We start from the raw sequence: 17,874 nt of genomic DNA on the forward strand, positions 1-17,874 counted from the left end.
TAATATTAGGAATGCAAAAGGGGACCAAGCACTTCCATGCACTGGCTGACAAATGCATGGAAATTAACAACAGATATCCACTGATGGAATTTTTGTTCCTTAACAGCAACATGAATGAAACACATCATACCCTTCAGAAGAGGGAGAGGATGGTTCACAAATAATGAGGGTAGGGTATAAGTTTTTTTAAAAAAAAACAGAATCTCAGCTTTTAAAACAGTATTATAAAGATAAATACGTGCTACATGTTTTAGTTTTAGGATCAGTGAGCTTCAACTTTTTAAAACCACTTAGATAAATTTAGCTATTTTAAATATGGCACAGTGAAAGGAAAAACTGCAACTAACAGGGATTAAACAAGAGGGCACGGAAAAGAAGAAATTGATAGTGGGAAAGAAGATAGATGAGAAGTCAAAAACCTAAAGTGACCTGTAAGCATATGCATACCACCCCACCTGACCCAGGTTATTTACTGGCAAAATCTATGCAACAGACAATTCCAAACTTAGGGAAAATTCTTACAAAGAATTTAAAAAGATAAAACAACTCTAATTCATTTAGTGAAGATAATATTATCTTGATAACAAAATACAGAGAAATTACACAGAACCAAAATTCCTACAATATTAGCAAACTAAATCCTAAACCTGGCCAAGTATATTAAAACAATACGTGAGGCTTGAGTTGGATTTATCCCAAGAATATATAGGATGATTTAACATTAGGAAAACCACTGGTATAATTCTTCACATTAAAAAATTAAAGGAGAATTCTGATTCCAGACAAGATGAAATAGATGCACTTTACTTTTGCTAAACACAACTACAAACTCTGGACATACATATAAAATAAGTATGAAAAGATTCTGAAGATGGAGAATAAAAGAAAGACTGCTAGAGGACCCTGGAAGCCAAGAAATGACACAGCAGGTAAGTTTCTTTGCCTTGTACATCCCAGACTCTGTGGTGGACACACTGGCAACCTGAAATAGGCTGGCCTTCTCCTCTTGAGTGTTAATTTTAATGGTGGAAACATTAATTTTAACAGTCTAATGTGGTTCTAATATTTTGTAGGGAAGTATGTAAAGCAATTATATGCATATTTTAAGTTTTTAATTTTAATTCCAGTACAGTTAACAAATAGTGTTATATTAGTTTCAGTATGCAATATGGTGATTCAACAATTCTATACATTACTCAGGGGTCCTCATGATAAATATACTCTTAATCCACACCTCACCTCCCTTCTGATAACTGTCAGTTTGTTCTCTACAGATAGTTAAAAGTCTGTTTCTTGGTTTGTCTCTGTTTTTCCTTTGTTCATTTGTTTACTTTGTTAAATTTCACATGAGTGAAATCGTAAGGTATTTGTCTTTCTCCTGCCTTACTTTATTTAGCATCATATTCTTTTTTTTAGCATCATATTCTCTAACTCCATCCATGTTTTTGCAAATGGCAAGATTTCATTCTTTTTTTTCTTATCGAGAGAGAGAGAAAGAGAGAGAGAGAGAGAGACCACGAGCAAGTGGGGGGAGGGAGAGGGGCAGAAGAGAGGAAGAGAAAGAATCTTAAGTAGGCTCCATACCCATCTGTCATGGGGTTTGATCTCACCACGCTAAGATCATGACCTAAGCTGAAATTGAGTCAGATGCGTAACACCTGAGCCACCAAGGTGCCCCATTTTTTTTCTTGTTAAATATAACCATTTTGTGTGTGTTTGTATATATATATACCATATTTTCTTTATCAATTCACCTATTGATGAACACAGGCTACTTACATAATTTGGCTATTGTAAATAATGCTACACTAAGCATAGGAATACATATATCCTTTCAAATTAGTGTGTTTGTATTCTTTGGATAAATACCCAGTAACGCAATTACTGGCTTAAAGAGTAATTCTATTTTTAATTTTTTAAAGAAATTATATTGCAAATGGGGGAGAATGAAGAGAAATGAAGAAAGATAAGGCTCTTAAATTTAAGACTGGAAAATGATAACATTCATAGACTGTAATAAATTATATATTGTATATTATATATATACAAAGTAGTACCTGGAGCAATGACTACAAAGTCTATACAAAGACATCCACTCAAAAAAAGTACAGATAAAAACTGAATTCTAAAAAACATTCAAGTAACCCACAGGAAGACAAGAAAAGGAAAACAGAGAAATCAAAAACAGAGGGAACAGAAAACTAAAAAATAAAATAAATAAAATAAAATAAAAAATACAACTATTATATTTACCATGTTCTTTCTTGCTTCTTTTTATCATCTCACTTCTGCTTGAAGACAGTTCTTTAGCCAATCTACTGTCAATAAATTTTTTAGTTTTCCTTATGAATGTCTAGATATCTCCTTTATTACTAAAGGATAATTCTTCTAGATACAGGAGTCTGTGTTGACATTTTTCTCTTAGCACTTGAAAGAAGTGCCTCCACAGTTTCTAATGAGAGCTCTATTATCCAAACTGTTTTTTCCTTACAGACAAGGTGTAATTCTTCTCTTGCTACTTTCAACATTTTTTCTTTGTCTTTCTTTTTTTGATGGAAGATTATTTTAATTTCATTTAAATTCAATTAGCATATATTATTGGTTTCAGAGGTAGTGATTCATCAGTCTTATATAATGGCCAGCATCTTCTTTTTCCTCAAAAGTTTAATTATAATGTATCTTGGCATGAATTTCTTTGGATTTATTCTATTATTCACTTAGTTTCTCAAATTTTTATGTTTATGTCTCTTGACAAATTTGGGAAATTTTCAGCCATTATGTTTTTAGCTCATTTTCAGCCCCTTCTTCTCCTCGCAGAGATACCCTGATGAAAAGAGGGTTAGATATTTTGTTACAGTCCCATAGGTCCCTGCAGCTGTATTTTTTAAGTCTACTGTTTAATTTTAGATTATTGTTAGTCTTTGTTGTTTAAAAAATTTCTATGTTTCTGTCTTCTAGTTCACAGATTATTTGCTCTGTCCCCTCCATCTTCCTGTTGAGTCTATCCATTGAGCTTTTTATTTTGGTTTTGTATTTTTCAAAATTTACCAAAATCTCTCTTTTTTTTTTTAAGATTTTTTTTATTCATAAGAGACACAGAAAGAGAGGCAGAGACACAGGCAAAGGGAGGAGAAGCAGGCTGCATGCAAGGAGCCCGATGGGGGACTTGATCCCGGGAAACTGGGATCAGGCCCTGAGCCAAAGGCAGATGCTCAACCCGCTGAGCCACCCAGCCACCCACCAACCAAAATTTCTATTTGGTTCTTCTTTATATCTTCTATTTCTTTGGTGATATTATCTACTTTTTCATTTGTTAAGCATTTTTATAACTGCTTATTGAAGCATTTTTTATCATACCAATTTAGGATTTTGTCACAAATACATAAGACCTCTGTCATCTCAGTGTTGATATCTATTGTCTTTTATCATTTAATTTGAGATCTTTCCGGTTCTTGGTATGACAAGTGATCCTGAACATGTTCATATTATGAGTCTTGGGACCTTAAACCTTCTGTGTTTTCATTGGCTTTCTACGACAGTCCTAACAGGGGAAGGGAAGGAGTAGGGAGCACCACTTCATTACTGTCAAGTGGAAGGAGAAGTCTACTTTTCCCAGTTGGCCTCCCTTGACATTTGAATGTGGGGAGTCCTCATAACTGCTGGGTGAAGGTGGGAGTCCAGGTTTTCTACATGGTTTCCATTGACAATGCACTGGGAGTAGCCTTATTACTTTGGGTGATGTTGAAAGTCATAAGTCTCTAATACAATCTCAGGATGGCAGGGAAATGACCCCTCATTACTGCCGGGTAGGTATGGAAGTCCATACTTTTCATTTGGTAAGATTTTTCAATGGGAAGATAAGGTTCACAACCAGCAGGGAAGGAAAAGGTCCCAGTTCTCTGCTTGGCTTTCTCTGATACCATTCTAATGGTGGTGGTGGAACAGTCTATTACCATCTTATGAAGAGGAAATTCTAAATTCCCCATCTAGCCTTTTCTGGCCTGGATGGGGGGTGGTACCAACTTCTTCAGTGCACTTGGGTAAGGTAGAGCAGGGACTGTCTAAAAGTCTTCCACCTTGGGGCACCTGGGTGGTGCAGTCAGTTAAGCATCTGACTCTTGATTTCAGGTCGTGATCTTGGGGTCCTGACACTGAGCCCTGAGTCAGGCTCTGCACTCAGTCTGGAGTCTCCTTGAGATTCTCTCTCCCTCTCTCTCTGGACCTCCTGCTCATGCTCACTCGCTCTCTCTCTAAAATAAATAAATCTTTAACAAAAATTAAAAATAAAAGTCTTCTGCCTTGTTTTCTGTACCTGCTGATATTTACAGGCTACTAGCTTATCCAGTCTTGGACATACAAGGCAATCAGAAAATTCAAAGAACCCACCACATCATTCTTAAAGTCTTAGAGTCCTTAGTCTCCCTTCTTCTACCTTTTGGAGTCTTGTTTTATTTGTTTTATATAATAGCATCCAGGGTTTTAGATATACTTAGTAAGAGAAATAGGGGAAAGTATGGCCCCTTCATCTTTAGAAAGTCTCCTAAATTTCTTTTTTATAGCTAGCTCATTCATCTCTAAAGTGGATGATGAAGGAAAGAATACTGTTATTTATCCCTATCAAACCTGTACACAGGCAACTAATTTATTAGAGAACTAAAACATAAAAAAAGTAATAGTTCAATTTTTAAAACTCTATGGGACTGGACATAGCCTTAATTTCAAGGTAAACCAAAAGTGTGATACGGTAATCAAATGTCATTGTAATTTTAAGTTCTAAACTAACACTGAGTTCACCTCTCTGAAGCACTTCACTCAGCCTAGAGTATCAGATTTTAAGAGCAATACTAATAAACCAGTGATTAAAAAAATAAGATAGTGATGGTTTCAGAACATTGAAGGAGCAAGAGATACATTACCTAGAAAAAAGGAGGACTGAGGAGAAAGGGTTATATAATAGCAATTGTTAGTATTTATTAAGCTCAAAACTGGAAAAAATGGCAGAAAATAGAATAAAAGCAGTCAGATAGGTTGGCTTTATTTATGTAGGATTTTTCTAGCAATATAAATTGCCCCAAAATGTGATGAACTACTTTACTATATCCTAAGTTCCCACGCATCAGAAGTATTAAAACAAAGACTGTACATCCACTAGTTACAAATATAGTTGAGTGGATTGCCTCAGGAGAGAGCCTAGAGTAGTTTTTAATCTGTGATTTGTGGAGCTATCTGAAGAGGCACTATGGATTGTAGGGTGAGGTACAACTGCTGCTGAACACATAAAATGCCCAATTTCCCCAAATTGCTTCAATAAGACATTCATTTACATACTCAACATCTACAGCTGCTTTTATTAGGACAGGTGCAGATGGGGTGGAGAGAAGGATGGTACTTAAAAAAAAAAAATCCAAAAATTAGTGAAGATATGAACTGAGGTCTCTTTGAATTCTACATTCTTTGATTAGTTTGTGGTTCTCAGCTATATTCCAGGAAACTAAGATTGTCATTTTATTGAGCGATAACTCCAAACAAGATTAATTTATGTCATTTGAAAAGCTTCCTTCTCTTCAATAATGGGATTTTTAAAATGAATCAATAAATGTTTCAGTTTTCCACTTTACCTGTGTCAGTAGAGCCTATTTTGTGCCTGGAGGTGAATTTTATCTTTCTCTGAAAGATTTCATATTTAAACTAAATGCCCTTTATATTTAAAAAATAAAAAGTAGCTATAGAAAAGTAAATCTCACAAACACACAAAGTTATACATTTTAAATCTATACTTCTATAAAGAGAAACTTTGGAAAAATTAGCTGTTATATACTAAATTTTAGGTGAACACACCATCAAAATAATCATAACTTCTCCATAAGTAAAAGCAATTTGTTACATATTAAAATACTAAAATAATATGAAGTCTGTAAATGCCTGAGTATTTAAAATACTTCATCCCAAAAGCTAAAGATCATTTCATGACTCATACCTATATTAATCACAGTGACCACATTAGTCAATCTACAGGAACTTTTTTTAAAAGCATAAATTATTAATTTTACTTAGCTTAAAAAATTAACACAAATTTCAACATATCATCATTCTTAGTCATTGTAGTGGAATTCTTATCCATAAATCAACTAGGGATTCTATTTTCAACGTGGTAGTTCACTGGTTTCTTAGAAATGACACTCACTGTTAAGTAATTCTAAAGGTCTATCATCTAGATTTTGCTGAGGCAGGACTCAAAAGAGGGCAGGCTGGTGTGCAGGAGGGATCCATGTATGTGGTCATGAGTCTGCTCAATCACTTAGCATGGGTATCTCAGCATGGCCTTTTTTCTGCTGATAGTTGCTTATGTATTTTGTGAGTGAATCATAAGCTAAATGTATACTGAATCAAGGGAATTGAGGTATTATGATAAAATAGTTGTGAACATCGAGTTCTCCTATGTTGCATGTGTTTTTTAGTCAAGTATTATTTATAACTTTATATGTAAAATTTTAAAGTATTATCACCACACAATATAGTAACTCAAACAATATCTCAAAATAGTCTCCTATCCTTTGCTTTTATAGAAACGTATTTTCTTATAAAAGGTAACATAAATGGCAGAAAATTTAGGAAATACAGGACAGCAAAAATAACTTTTTAAATGCAAAATAACTTAACAGAAAAGCAAACTTTTAACAGAAAAGTGATTTTATGGACCCCATTTTAAATTGCAAAGGAATGACTGAATCCAGATTTTATTTTCCCATGGAATTAATTTCAACCCTTTATTATAGGCACACAAGACTACTCAACTGATTTAAACACTTAGGAGTAAAACTTGAGGCTTTCAGCATCAAAAACCACATAAAAGAATTATCCTTTAGCTTAAATTTGAAATTCTCACAAGTTGTCTGATCAAAGCAGATTACTTATTTCAAACTATACCATTAAAAAAGTAAAGATAATAAAAACTTGAGTGAAAACAGCTGATGATCAAGTTTCCTTCAGGAAGATAATAGAATTAATGTAATAAAGTTATTTACTTATTACTAAGAGTTATGCTACGTAATGTTTCTTGGTGTTATCATCTATATTTTACAGGTATTTTTAATGTAAACATATTTTATAATTCTGAGAGACCACAGTTCCCATCTTACCTTTTAAATTTTAAGAGATTTATCTTTCTAATGTAAATATATTTACTGATTTATTTTAAAACCATACATGAGCATATTTCCCACATACCTCTTTTAACTATTTATGGCAGAAAACCTTTTCAAAGATTCCAAAGTTTAATGAAATAGAGGTTAAGCAAACAAACTTAATGCCTGCATGCTTCTTTGTAAGTTGGTCAAAATACCATCTAGTAGCCTCTGAAGATGAGCTACCTTTTAATTGAAGCTTTTATTTTAATTACTTACGGAAAGTGACTCTGCTCCCTGTATGTGACACTTAATGCACTCAACACTTTTAATGCACCCTGGAAACAGGCATAAATAGGAGAACAGAAATTCATTTCCAGGGACAAAGCATAGGTCAAAAGATTAGGCATTCTAAAATCAGTTTTATGTTTCTCAAGATGCAATATGGTTATTATCTAAAAGCATATCAAACTGTATGGATTCTAAAATTTCAGGCTTATAAAAAAGAAAGCTGTTGTGAGAATAAACTTATATTAATTCTGTTACCTTTTAGCCGGTGACTTAGAATCTGTTCCAAAATAGCTGCAAAATTGTTAAATTCAGGAGAAGAATCATCAATTGTCTCAAAGCAGGACCGATCAATTAGAGTCTTCACAGAAAACCTGTGAAAAAAAGAGAGTTGATTCATTCACCTAAGCAGGAAAAATGGAAAGGAAGCAATTTAGGGAAGTATTACAAAAAATAATCTTAAGTATTATATATATTGAAAACTATTCAAATTTACTCTGTGAATAGAAAATTTTACATAAAAATCAGGCTTTCAGTTATATATTTACTGTCTATTGAACACAATAAGACTTAGGAGTAGCTCACTATTTTCATAGCATTAAAATCAGAATTTAAAATATGACCTTAATTATGAATTCTAAAAACTCAAAAGCTACAATACTGCATATAAGAAATTTAAGTGTCAGACCTAAATGCTTTTAAGAGTTTTAGAGTACAAAATTGAATGAAACAGGATGCAAGTAGTGCAGATCCAAAGTTTTTATGAGCTTTATAAATAGGAATAATTACAAATCTATAAAGTATGTTATATTTTTCCTTATCAGGATGTCCTTTGTCTCTATTTTTGACTGTCATAATCAGTGCATTTTCCAAGACTTAGCTCAAATGCCACCTCTTCAATGAAGAATTATCCTCTTGCATATTCTTAGCACAAGCATTTTGTTCGTATGGCCCTTTAAGAGACAATTATAGTTTATCTTACTGCTGTTATCTATAGTATCTACCTTACTAGAATATAAATTCCTTCAGTGGAGAAACATGTAAGTAAGGACAATCTATGAGGAAGGAAGCAATGGGGAGGCCTATGAAAGCTGTTAAATAATTAGAAAATGTAAACTATGAGGGAGGAAGAGGAGTACAAATCATTCCCTAGGTCTTAGGCTGGTTGGTTATACTATTCATAAGGACAGAAAATATAGGAGGTAAGTATAAAGGGTAACATAAAGATATTTGTTTGTATGATTACATCCAAAAACCCTACCCTAAAAACTCTTCACCACCGCTTATAATATATAGGGGAATGAAAACAGTAAAACATTTATATAGTACACTATAAAACATTAGAGCTATTGAGAATTTAAGTGTTTTCTTTGTAAAAAAAAAAAAAAATTTACCAACAGTAGTTTGAATAGCGCTTGCATTCTTAGTGTACAACTTAAAATATGGACTGAGTATACTTTCTATTCCTTAGCAAATTATTCCTTTCTAAGTTTGAATCAGTTTACAACATTTTAGCCCTTGCAGTTTCAAATATGAAAATCTCTGAGAGGCCCTAGAACGTGAAGTGGCTTGCCAGTACCACTTCTCCCAGAAGCTAGTTTTTGTCATAACCACTCTGTTCATTTATATCAATTCATTTACCTTCACTAAGTTCCTCTGGCTGCGTACCTAATTCCCTGGAATAGCAGCAGTGTCAGTATTCCCATGATTCTTTCTTTTTTTTTTTTTTTTTTTAAGATTTATTGATTTATTTGAGAGAGAGAGAGAAAGAGCTCCAGCAGGAGGGCAGAGGAAGAGGGAGAAAAAATCTCAAGGAGACTTCACAGGGCTCCATTTCAGGACCCTGAAATCACAACCTGAACCAAACGAGAGTTGGATGTTTAACCAATTGCGCCACCCAAGTGCCCTCGTGACTAACTATTTCTTCTATAATTGGGGATCCCTGGGCGGCGCAGTGGTTTAGCGCCTGCCTTTGGCCCAGGGCGCGATCCTGGAGACCCGGGATCAAATCCCACGTCGGGCTCCCGGTGCATGGAGCCTGCTTCTCCCTCTCCCTTTGCCTATGTCTCTGCCTCTCTCTCTCTCTCTGTGTGACTATCATAAACAAATAAAAATTTTAAAAAAAAGATACCATCTTCTATAATTCCTTTTAATTCAAATTTTATTTCCCATGTTAGCACTTTATGTGTCTTTGTCACATTTTCATCTTTGTTGGTCAATTCACTCTTTCAATTATCCATTTTGTAAAACAGCATGTGGGTTTAACACCAGGACATAAGGAGGCAACACAACTATAGGTTTTCATTTCTGTGCAGGAACTAATAGCACTTGAATGGTGACCAATGCTGGGCAGATTTAGAAAGAAGTGATATGACAGCTCACTGATAATGATGTGCATTTGTTATTAACACAATGGTTTGCAGACTAAGGTGCCAGCAACAAAATTTCATTTTATGCAATTACTCATAGTTAATACACCACGGTAGTCAAAGCAGAAGTGTGTTAGTATAGACCTGATAGTAACTAAATTGTGGTAACTGATAGTACATATTTGGACAGTACAGACTGCCCCATTTATTAATCACAAACAATTCATTACATGTTAGCATAAATAATGTATTTTTATAAAATGCATCTGTTCCAAAACAACAAAAAATTAGCAGGAACAGTACTGTTGTACCTCTATGCAAATATCTTTAATGTTATATTGAATAGAATATAATAAATCCCCATATCTGCTTCTGTATTCAATCGGTTTTAATATTATACACCGTGTAGCCTCTGAAAACCTACTGTACACTTGTTAAAGAATGGGAACAAAAAGGCAAATAATGTCTTAGAATTGTTAAGAAAATAACTCTGGCCGTTTGGACCTCTGAAAGGACAGGGTCTAAAAGCACACTTTGAAAACCACTACTCTAAGGCACTTTTTGTATGTAATGAAATAACTTTTCTCTTATGTAACTAGAGTGGTAGTAATTATATATTTTTCAGAGCATTAAGAAAATAATTATTCAAATAATTTTCAGTCTTCTCTGATTAGGACAATAACCTAGACTGAGGTGGATTAACGTTCAGTGCATAATACTATCTATAACTACAAATGGGACTCATAGGTGGAAGCCATTATGTACAGAAAAAATAAGAAAAGCTAAGAAGTAACATTGATGAAGTGGTCTCTTGTACCTAAAAGATAGCCAAATTAGATAAACATCAGATGTAATGCATGAGTAAATGAACAGAAACAAAAAAAAGATAAACAGATAAACCAGATTGAAAGGGATTTGAAAACTTGTTTTTCTTCCTATGTCCATCGCATTGAAAATACATGAGAAAAATGCTGTCAATCGTTAGCAAACTTTTAATAAGTATAATGTTCTTATTCAGTATGAGATTGAAAAATGAAGTGTTCCTAAAATGAATAAACAAACCCCTAGTTTGGTTTTTAACCTAAATAAAAGGAAACTTTGGAACTAAATAAAAGGAAACTTTGGAACATTTAAATGTTTACCTCTAATCTTTATTAGGTAGAATGGAATAGGAAGTCTGACTCACAAACATTCATGGCAGAAGTAATCTACTGCTTTAAAAATTATGGCATTTAAGATACTAATGCACAGCAGTGAAATGAACTGAAAATTTTACTTAAACATAAAAACAATACAGTACTTACTAGATCAAAAAGAGCTACGCTTGAATATTCTATTTCTACCATAACAATCTGGTAAGATTTCAGTCACTATTGTCCTCCAGGAATAATACAGAATTTCCTAACAATTTATCTACATTGTAAAATAGAACAGGAAGAAAGGCCATGGATATTTTTTTTTTTAATTTTTATTTATTTATGATAGTCACAGAGAGAGAGAGAGAGAGGCAGAGACATAGGCAGAGGGAGAAGCAGGTTCCATGCACCGGGAGCCTGATGTGGGATTCGATCCCGGGTCTCCAGGATCACACCCTGGGCCAAAGGCAGGCGCCAAACCACTGCGCCACCCAGGGATCCCGAAAGGCCATGGATATTAATACATATATTTTTGTAGCACCAAGAACATCAGTTGTCAATCAAGTACATGCATCTTTTTATCATGTTATCAGCAGTTTCTATTCCTATAGAAGATACTAGTTGCATGACAAAAACCTAGAATGGTGAATCTCAGAGCACTAAATTACTTTTAATCCAACACTTGAATAAAAATAAAAACTAAAATAAAAACAAAGCCCTAAATATCCTAAAGCATACCTTTAGACTTAGGTTCTGTTTTTTCCAAGCATAAAGATACTTAAGGGTAGGAAAGCATTTTAAATATTCTATTACATCAAGGTTGATAATGAAAAAAAAAAAAAAAAGAAAGTTTCCTGCCTTTGCTTCATCATTTATAGCCTACTCTCCTCCTACCAACACAAATCAAAATTTCAGAAGGTAACTTGGTTCCTTAGAATCCATGTTTTACTTCTAGCTAGCCAAGTCTTCCCACTCAACACTTACTTCTCTAGAATCATGTAGCTAGCTCCATTATGCCAAAATAATGAGAATCTTTTCCTCTATAACACAGTAACTAGCTAAGATGTGCTATAAAAACCAAACCTGTAAAAAGAATTTCAATACATCTAAAAAAGTATCACACAGATGCTGAGCTATTTCCTGATAATGATGACATTAATATTAGTCATCTATTTCTTGAAGAGGACTGACTTTAAAATAATGAAATGACAATTTGATGAATTGCCTAAAAATACCAAATCAAGTCTAAGTAACAACGTTTACATAAGAATTAAAAATCCAAAAATGGGGCAGCCCCAGTGGCTCAGCGGTTTAGCGCCGCCTGCAGCCCAGGGTGTGATCCTGGAGACCCTGGATTGAATCCCACGTCAGGCTCCCTGCATGAAGCCTGCTTCTCCCTCTGCCTGTGTCTCTGCCTCTCTCTTTCTCCTCTCTGTGTATTCTCATGAATAAATAAATAAAATATATAAAAAAAATAATAATTCTTAAAAAAATAAAATAAAAATAAAAATAAAAATAAAAAATGTACATAAAAGGGTCATATAATTAAGCACAGTTTTTAAAATATCTCTGTCTAAAAAGATTCTCTTTTCCACTTTCAATGCCCAAAGAAAATTTTTGTTAGGTCAGAAATAGGAAAGAATGATTGTGAATAACATCTTCAAACCTAAGAAAGCACAAACTATCATTTCTCTCTTTGGCAACATACCGAGAAAAATAAGATAGTTACCAAAACTATTTAAACTATGTTTAAAAAATGTTCATTACAAAAAAATTTTTTTTCATTACACTATATTGAATTCTTTCCATGAGTCATAGATTTGTAACATAATTTTAACTATAATTAAAAAGTAAAAATGTGACACCAAAATAAGAAATATTACTCATTAATTTCTACATTATTGGAAAGAAACCTTAAAAATTGGAAATTCACCTTTAATACTTAAGGCACTACATTAGTAATATATACATATATTCACATATATGCAGAGTGTTCAAGTAGGAAAAAAATATGTCCCATCCCCTTACAATAATCAAAATACTTCAAAAAACATAAATTTCAGGGCACCTGGGTGGCTTAGTCAGTTGAACGTCCAACTCTTGTTTTGGGCTCAGGTCATATCTCAAGAGTTGTAAGATGGAGCTTCCCATCAGGCTCTGCCTTGGGTGTGGAGCCTGCTTAGGATTCTCTCTCTTCTTTTCCCTCTGTCCTCCCCCCCCCCTTAAAAACAAACAAACAAAACCCCATAAATTTCATACAGAACAGATTTTCTTACCTATACCATTATATGTCTTTACCACAGAATTATATCTGAAGATAACCAAAGCACATAGAAGCATCACATTTCAAAACTAAAAGGACTTTAGAAAAGTCACTCATAAGTGATATTTTTAAGTAGAATGTATCCAAATCCTGAGATAGAATTCTTTCCACTATTTCACACCAAAATTACAGAATTCTTTATAATGTTTATTACTGCTAGTTGTCTTTCCCAAAGGGGCAGGTAACTATCTTCTGCATATTAATATAAATCAGTGATTAAATAGTCAACACAGAGATGGCTACCGGGAAACAGGATACAATTTACCTCAAATAAAATGTAAATCAGTGTGGGTAATAGCTTATTTCCTTTCTCACATTTTATACCAGAAACTCAAAAAATCTTTTTGAATCAGCAATTTGCCTTCTTTTTTTAAGTATTAGGAAAGTAAGAATTCTCCAAAATCATGTGTATCCCACTTTTCCTATAATTTTAATATTTTTACAATAAGAATTTTTTTATATATACCATTTTACTAGGAGTCTGCACACTACTACCACAGGCCAAATCCAACCTGTTGCCAGTTTTTATAAATAAAGTTTTATTGGAACACAGGGATTAAAAAGTTCCAATCATTTTCTCTGGAATGTATAGCCTAAGATTCTCTCTCTTATTATAGTGTTTACTATTTCTAAAAATTTTACTCAATGTAAAAATTAAAAGGAGAGAGAAAATTGTATTTTAAAATATTTTCCCACCTGCACTGACAAAATTCCTTTTAAAGAGAATTTGTAATTTAGGTACTTTAAGGATGAGATACTATATACTTAACATCTTGTATTGCTATATAAGCAGGATTGATGACAACAGATTGCCCAACATGAAAAATAACATTAGACACACACGATCTTTAAAAAAAAAAAAAAAAAAAAAAAAACCTAAGGATAAAACGAAATTTTCCAAAAAAAACCCATCTAGAATTAGAAAGCTATCAAACCAAGAAAACTTCCCATCTTAATATAAATAGCTCATTAAATCTCTTATATGAAAGAACTCCCAATTAAAATCCTATTAATAAAGAATACTTTATACCCTTGGATCACATATCCTTTTGGAATCTAACCGCTCTTTATCCAATGACAAACAAAAATATTCAAGTAACATATTTTAACATAGGTTAACTATCTAGCTATTCATGGCAGCAGTACAGCAATAGAAAGAACAAGGGCTTTAATATCAGGCCCTGGACTCAAACCTGGCTCTGCTATTAACTGTTTCTATCAAGACAATTAACTCCTCTGAACCTCAGTTTTGTCAGTAATCAATTACTAAGTTATTGTGAAGATTAAAAGAGATATATAAAGTATTTAATACAGTTTCAACGTACACAGAAATTACTAAATGTTAGCACACATCCACTTTCTTTTTGGAGCAGCAGCATTTCTCTAAGTAACATCTAAGCATAGAAAAAGGATTTTCAAGTGTGTGTAAATTGATTTTTTCTGATGCTATGGCTCAAATACAAACACATATACCCACACATGATTTACTACCAGTTCTTATGTATCCACAGACACTGAAGGAAGCACATAAGAGGAAAGTATAGTTTTATTTTTTATTTTTATTTTTTTAATATATATATATATTTTTTTTTATGACAGTCACACAAAGAGAGAGAGAGAGAGGCAGAGACACAGGCAGAGGGAGAAGCAGGCTCCATGCACCGGGAGCCCGACATGGGATTCGATCCCGGGTCTCCAGGATGGCGCCCTGGGCCAAAGGCAGGCGCCAAACCACTGCGCCACCCAGGGATCCCGAAAGTATAGTTTTAAAATCGGATATATTTGGGTTTGAATTCTAGCAATATTAGGCTTAACTATAAAACAAATCTGATTGAAACAGAAATTGCTTCAGTTAAAGAATTTTCATTACTAGTCATAAATGCTCATGTAGTATTTTTTCTCCAAAAAAGGATATTCTGCATGCATGACATAATGTATTTTCCTCAGATGTTAAGCACAGATGTTTTGTTTTATAAATTATTAAAATTTTAATTTATATTTTTAATATTAATTTTGAGACTATATCTGGAATACAAAAGAACTCAAGTGTACATTTTGGATATATGGGAATACTGTTATCCTCTTCAAAGGACAATTACCATCACTGGAAAAAAAGGCAATGTCCTTTTATCTAATGCAAAAAATGTGTATTTTCTATCTTTGAGATGATATTTTCAAAATAGTATGCATTTTATACTTTTTACCTATTTTCGTGAAATAGCTTCTATAAAATTGAATATTAAGGTACACTCCATAAGGAAATAACAAAAAATATATTTGGTTAGTTCAGTCTCACCTTTTCTTTTTTTTTATTTTTTTTAAATTTTTTTTTAGTCTCACCTTTTCTTAAACTATTATTCAAACACTAGAAAGATGAATTTTTTTCCATTTCCACATTAAATTTTAATTAGAGTAGTAATTCCATTCAAAAGAAAGTAAATTCTACTGCTGAAGCTATTACATGTTGAAACTCTACTAATCATTAGAGATTAACCATTAGGGTGACTTTTAAAAAATAAATGATGATGATTCTTCAATTCAACCTTCAATTTTATTTTTGAAATGTCCATTGCACTGATATTATTCTTTACTAAATATAATTACCTCAGTTGAAACATGCCTACTATGTGCTAAATGCTGGAAATAAACTAGATGCTAAATAAACTATGATTCCAATATTTGAGAAATTCACATTCTAGTAAAAGACAAAAAGATAATCAGATTACAGCATAACTGGTGCTATAGTTATTTATATAACCTATTCCAGAAAAGACTTAAGACTGCTTATGGGGGCATACAAAATACCATCAGTTGGCTGCATAAATTAAAACTGGGGAGGAAGGGACGCCTGGGTGGTTCAGTGGTTTAGCATCTGCCTTCAGCTCAGAGTGATCCTGGGGCCCTGGAATAGAGTCCCAAATCTGGCTCCCCACAGGGAGCCTGCTTCTCCCTCTGCCTCTGTCTTTGCCTCTCTCCATGTGACTCTCATGAATAAAAAAAAAAAAAATCTTAAAAAAAAAAAAAAACTACAGAGGAAGATGAAAAATGTGGGAATAGACTAAGGTGGATGGAGTAAATGGTGGTAGACCAGTGCTCCCAAAGAGTACAGCTAGAAAAACTGGGGAAGGGGGAGGAACTACAGAAATCGTATGTTTGAAGCCTGTGGACGGTGGCTAAAACATTAAGAATCAGAGGAGTTAAGACTCCAGAAAGAGTAAAGCTCAAAAATAGGTTGACTGCTATAGCTGCTTTTTTTTTTTTTTTTTTTAAATTTTTTTTTTTTTAATTTTATTTATTTATGATAGTCACATAGAGAGAGAGAGAGAGAGAGAGGCAGAGACACAGGCAGAGGGAGAAGCAGGCCCCATGCACCGGGAGCCCGACGTGGGATCCGATCCGGGGTCTCCAGGATCGCACCCTGGGCCAAAGGCAGGCGCCAAACCGCTGCGCCACCCAGGGATCCCGTGCTATAGCTGCTTTTACCCAGGAGTGTCTGTCAATTCTGAGTATGGCAGGGTCTAATTCCCACAGAAGAGTGCTAGTGGGGAACAGAAAAACTAGGAAAGCTTTTGAAGGAATTCTGGGAAGGCCACAAACACTTTCTGTCAGCAGAAGACTAAAATCCTAATCAGAAAGCCTCTGATTAACACAATAAAGCACTTCGTAGTTCCAGAAGACAAATAATAGTTTAAGACTAGCAGAGAAAGAGTGCTAAAAAATATACCAAGCCTAGTAGGTTCAAAACCCTACTATGTGCTAAATGCTGGAAATAAACTACTTACCAGAGTTGAAAACCAGCCTGGATTCAGCACCATTCCCTGACTGAATGAAGGCAATCAGCTACCACTCTATCTTTCCAGAAGAGATAACATTAGTAAGGAAAGTAAGCACTATGCTATATTATGAGCCATGGGCACTAATAAGCTCTTGGCCACATTTTCTTCAAATTGATGGGTGCACTCTACCTGTGGTCTTTTTCTACTGTATGTTATGTTCTGATGAATACTTCTGACATGATGGTTGACCAAGTGGTAAGTATAATAGCACTCAAAGAACAACAAAAGTGCTGAAAATTTTAATACACACCATCTGGTATTCAGTAAAAAGAAATCTATATATGCCAAAAAACAAGACTACATGACAAAGAAAGGAAGAGAGAAAACACAATAAAAAGAGATGTAAAATGATCCAAATATTCTAAATTAGTGATCAGAACTTTTAGATAACTGATTAATAGGATCTATGGAAGACAGGAAAAGATGGATATAGATAAAAAGATATGTATTTTTATATGAGGATTAGAGAAATTAAAATTCAAAACTATCTGAAATTAAAAACTCATTTAATTTACTCAGTAGATGAGAAACAGAAGACAAGATTAATGAAAAGAAGTCATACAAAATATACAAACTGAAGTAAAGAGAGAATAAAGAAGAGAAGATACAGAAAAGAAAGAATGTAAGTCAAATAGAATCTGATAAAATTTAACATACATGAAACTGGGGAGTGTAAAAGTAGCCAAAATTTTTCCAAACCTGATGGAAGAACAATGGTAAGGGTAAATATGTGGGTAAATGCAAATGTGTATTGCCTAAATATCAAGAATAAAATATAGCAATAAAAGAATCTTGTGC

The 17,874-nt window shown here is 33.6% G+C and overlaps 2 protein-coding genes across 14 annotated transcripts in view; one reads left to right on the forward strand and one right to left on the reverse strand.

Moving 5' to 3' along the window:
• Positions 1-17,874, reverse strand: part of RUNDC3B (RUN domain containing 3B) — a 147,362-nt gene that overhangs the window by 121,342 nt on the left and 8,146 nt on the right. For all 13 annotated transcript variants that reach the window (XR_013357034.1, XM_077857102.1, XM_077857113.1 and 10 more), the window contains exon 2: positions 7,671-7,786. Coding sequence is in view for 12 of the 13 variants with exons in the window: in XM_077857102.1 (XP_077713228.1) it covers positions 7,671-7,786 (116 nt within the window). In the remaining variant the exon portion in view is untranslated. The remainder of the gene's footprint in view (positions 1-7,670; positions 7,787-17,874) is intronic.
• ABCB1 (ATP binding cassette subfamily B member 1) overlaps positions 1-17,874 on the forward strand; it is a 206,545-nt gene that overhangs the window by 41,189 nt on the left and 147,482 nt on the right. The gene's annotated exons all lie outside the window — the stretch shown is intronic.

This window comes from Canis aureus, chromosome 18 (genome assembly GCF_053574225.1).
Source record: "Canis aureus isolate CA01 chromosome 18, VMU_Caureus_v.1.0, whole genome shotgun sequence".
Lineage (NCBI taxonomy): Eukaryota > Metazoa > Chordata > Mammalia > Carnivora > Canidae > Canis > Canis aureus.